The 4,062-nt window shown below is 41.1% G+C and overlaps 1 protein-coding gene across 3 annotated transcripts in view; it reads right to left on the bottom strand.

Moving 5' to 3' along the window:
• The window catches only part of ALDH9A1 (aldehyde dehydrogenase 9 family member A1), a 36,044-nt gene that overhangs the window by 3,617 nt on the left and 28,365 nt on the right, over positions 1 to 4,062 (bottom strand). For all 3 annotated transcript variants that reach the window (XM_008071089.2, XM_008071087.2, XM_008071088.1), the window contains one exon: positions 762 to 874. In XM_008071089.2, coding sequence (XP_008069280.1) covers positions 762 to 874 — 113 coding nt within the window. The remainder of the gene's footprint in view (positions 1 to 761; positions 875 to 4,062) is intronic.

Raw genomic sequence — 4,062 nt, forward strand, 5'->3', positions numbered from 1 at the left:
GAATTAGAGTTTATAATACTGAGTGATCTTTCACAGAAACAAAGATCTGAGTATCACATGCTCTCGCTCATAAGTGGACCTTGAACAACTACCGTAATATTATAACAAAAGGATTGACAGTAGCAGGAAACTGCGGGGGGGCGGGTGGCAGGGAAATGGGATTGACAGTAATCAAGATATGCCTGGGGGGGGTCACACCTCATCAACAAGGGTATCTGAACAATGAATATTTGTATACCTAACCCTGAATTGTACCCCACATCTTTAAATTTTAAAAAAGGGAAAAAAAATAAAAAATAAAAATAAAAATTGTAATGTGTCATAATAGAGAAAACAAATTAATATACACTTTCTGAGCTGCTACTTTAGAGACACTTTATTTACTGAATGTAATACCTCTGCAGTAGATGATGATGGACACCCCAACAGGGAACCTCTCAGAGTGAATTTATGCTTACAACATCAAAGACTGGGAAGAAAAGCAATTTTACCTGTAAGTTAAAACCCTTTTGACATGGGTATCACTAGTTCGCAAACCAGGCCTACACATTAGAACCTTCTGGAGAGCTTCTGGGGGTGGGGCATGGAGAAAGGTACCTGGCTTCCATTCCTGGAGACTGATCCAGTGGATCCGGGGAGGACCAGGAAGTCATATATTTTTCCAGGTGATCTGATACACAGGTTTAGGAATACTGGTCTATGAGGACTGAACGATGACAGTATCCCTGAGCCCGGTCCCTTCACACTTCCCAGCTCCTCACCTGACTTCTTATATCCACCAAAGGGCAACTCCACTGGGCTGACATTATAGTTGTTAATGAAGCACGTTCCAGCCTGCAGCTCGGCCACCACTCTGTGAGCCCTCTGGAGGTCCCTAGGAAGAAAAAAATGTAGCTGTTACTCATAGTTTCGTATGATATCACTTTATTATATTTAATTTCTGAGTCAGAATCTCACTCTTATGCCCAGGTTGGAGTGCAGAAGCAGGGTCATAGTTCACTGTAGCCTCAACCTACTGGGCTCAGGCAATCCTTCTGCCTCAGTCTCCTAAGTAGCTTGAACTACAGGCATACCACCATGCTCAGCTAATTTTTTTTTCTTATTGTGGAGACAAGGTCTCAGCAAGTTGTCCAGGCTAGTCTCAAACCTCTGGGCTCAGGCAAATTCTCTTGCCTCCACCTCCCAAAATGCTAGGAATACAGATGTGAACCACCGTGCCCACCCTTATGCGACTATTTTAACAGGAAACATTAGACTGCCAGTTCTGGGGTCTCAAAAATCTTACTAAATCTTATTTCTTGAAAATGTTTTTAAACCTTGTATCATCCAGGAAAAACAGACACAAATTGACTTGTATATCTCATTCAAAGGCATCTATAAAATAAGTAGCAGCAACAAAGATGTCAAAACAGTCAATGGGGAAAATCCATTCTTCCAGCAAATAGTGCTGGAACAGCTACAGCTAGATGTGTACATGCAAAACAATAAAGGTTGATCCCTTTCATATACCATACACAAAAAGTAACCCAAACAGATCCCAGACCTAAAATGTCAGAGTGGAAATTATAAAACACTTTATAGGAATAAATCTTCATGACCTTGGATTAGGCAAAGACTTAAATATGTAACAGGAAAAAAAAAAACAGGAAAATCGGACTTGGCCAAAATTTAAAATGTTGTGCTGCAAATAAGACTATCAAGATAGTGAAAAGAAAATCCATAGAAATGCAAATCAAAACTACAGTCATAAAAGACATAATAGACACTTCTCAAAAGAAGATATACGGGCAGCCAATAGACACATGAAAAAGTGCTAAGCCTCACTCATCATCAGTGAAATGCAAATCAAAATCACATTGAGATACTACCTAACCCCAGTAAGAATGGCCATCATTAATAAAACAAACAACAACAGATGCTGGCAAGGATGTGAAGAAAAAGGAACGCTTCTACACTGCTGGTGGGAAAGTAAACTAGTGCAACCTCTTTGGAAGACAGTGTAGAGATTTCTGAAGGAACTAGAAATTGACTTCCCATATGACCCTGCAATTCCCCTATTGAGAATATACCCGGAGGAACTCAAATTATTCTACACAAAAGATACCTGCACACATATGTTTGTTGCAGTTCTATTCACAATAGCAAAAACATGGAACCAACCATGTTGCCCATCGAAGCTGGACTGCATAAAGAAAATGTGGTACATGTACACAATGGAATATTATGGAGCCATAAAGAAGGCCAAATATATGGACTTTGCAGCAGCTTGGATGGATCTGGAGTCGATCATACTCAGTGATCTACCACAGAAACAAAGAACAGAGTACCATATGTTCTCACTCATAAGCAGAACTTGAACAATTATAATACTATAAGAAAGCGTTTGGCAGTAATGGGAAACTGTCGGGGGAGGCGGGATGGGATTGGCAGTTGAGGGAAACTGCTAGGGGAGGGAGGGGCATACCTCCTCAACAAGGTACCTGCATAATCAATGTATGTATAACTAACCCTGAATTGTACCCCACATCTTTATAATAAAAAAAAAGAAAAAAAAAATCTTTCTTGAAAAAAAAAAAAAACTACAGTGAGGACGGGCACAGTGGCTTATGCCCGTAATCCCAGCATTTGGAGAGGCCAAGACAAGAGGATTGCTTGGGCCCAGGAGGAGTTTGAGACCAGCTTGGGAACATAATGAGACCTGCTTGTCTCTAAAAAAAATTTAAAAATTAGCCAGGCATAGTGGCACACACCTGTAATCCAAGCTACTCGGGAGGCTGAGGCAGGAGGATTGTCTGCACCCAGGAGTTTGAGGCTGTAGTGAGCCATGACTGTGCCACTGCACTCCAGTCTGGGCAACAGGGTAAGACTCCGGACTCAAAAAAAAAAAAAAAACCACAAAAAGCAACTAAACTTCAGTGAGATAACACTTCACATCCACAAGGATGGCTAAAACCAAAAGAATAGACAGTAACAAGGGCTAGTGAAGTTGTGGAGAAACTGGAAACTTCCTACACTGCTTCAGGAATGTAAAACAGTACTCCACTATGGAAAGCAGCTCAGCAATTCCTCAGAACATTAAGTATAAAATTTCCATATGATCCAGTGATTTCACTACTAGATGTATACCCAACAGAAATGAAACTATATGTCTACACAAAGACCTGTAAACATATGTTCATACCAGCAGTATTCATAATAGCCAAAAAGTGGAAACAACCCAAATGATGTCAATAGATGAATCGGTAAACACAAAGTGGGATATAGTCACACAAGGGAATATATTTGGGAATGACGTCCTGATATGTGCTACAACACAAATGAACCATGAAAGCATGATGCTAAGTGAAAGACATCAGTCATCAAAGGATACCTTCTATGATTCCATTTGCACAAAAAGTTCAGAACAAGCAAAACCATACAGACAGAAAGCAGATCAGCGGTCGACAGGGGCAGGGTGGAGTGGGAATGGAGAGCAACTGTGAAATGTGCAGATGGTTCCTTCTTGGGATGATGAGAATGCCCTAAGAGTGGATGATAGTGATGGTTGCCCAAACCCTGAATTATATACTTTAAATAGGTGAACTGTATGGTCTGTGAATTACCCCAGTAGAGCTGTTAAAAAGACAGCATATTGGAGTTATCCTTCCTTGTAACTGGACTTGGTCTACACTAGGCTGCAAAGCAAAGCAAGGGTACGTCATTCACTCAATCCCCAATCAAAAAGCAGCTTCTCAATCCACTTCAGAGCTCAAGGAGGAGCTACTACATCAGGTCCTCAAAGAGACTTGGGCCTTCCTTCCCACATTCCTGACCACACAGCTACAAAGTGTAACTTTGTGTATCAAAGGAAGAGCATAACCCCAACGGCAAAGCAGCCTTAGACAATGTTGACTACTGCCCAAGACTAACCACAGTTTGTATAAAACCAAGCAGTCTGCACTTGTTTTCAAAAACATGGTGATCCTAAATCATTTTTACTTCCATCGGTAGTGGTTAAAATTTATGTAAAAATAAGCCGGGCTCGGTGGCTCAGCCTGTAATCCCGCGCCTTTGGGAGGCTGA

The sequence above is a fragment of the Carlito syrichta genome, unplaced genomic scaffold (assembly GCF_000164805.1).
Source record: "Carlito syrichta isolate Samal-C Ts95f unplaced genomic scaffold, Tarsius_syrichta-2.0.1 Scaffold314112, whole genome shotgun sequence".
NCBI classification, from domain to species: Eukaryota; Metazoa; Chordata; class Mammalia; order Primates; family Tarsiidae; genus Carlito; species Carlito syrichta.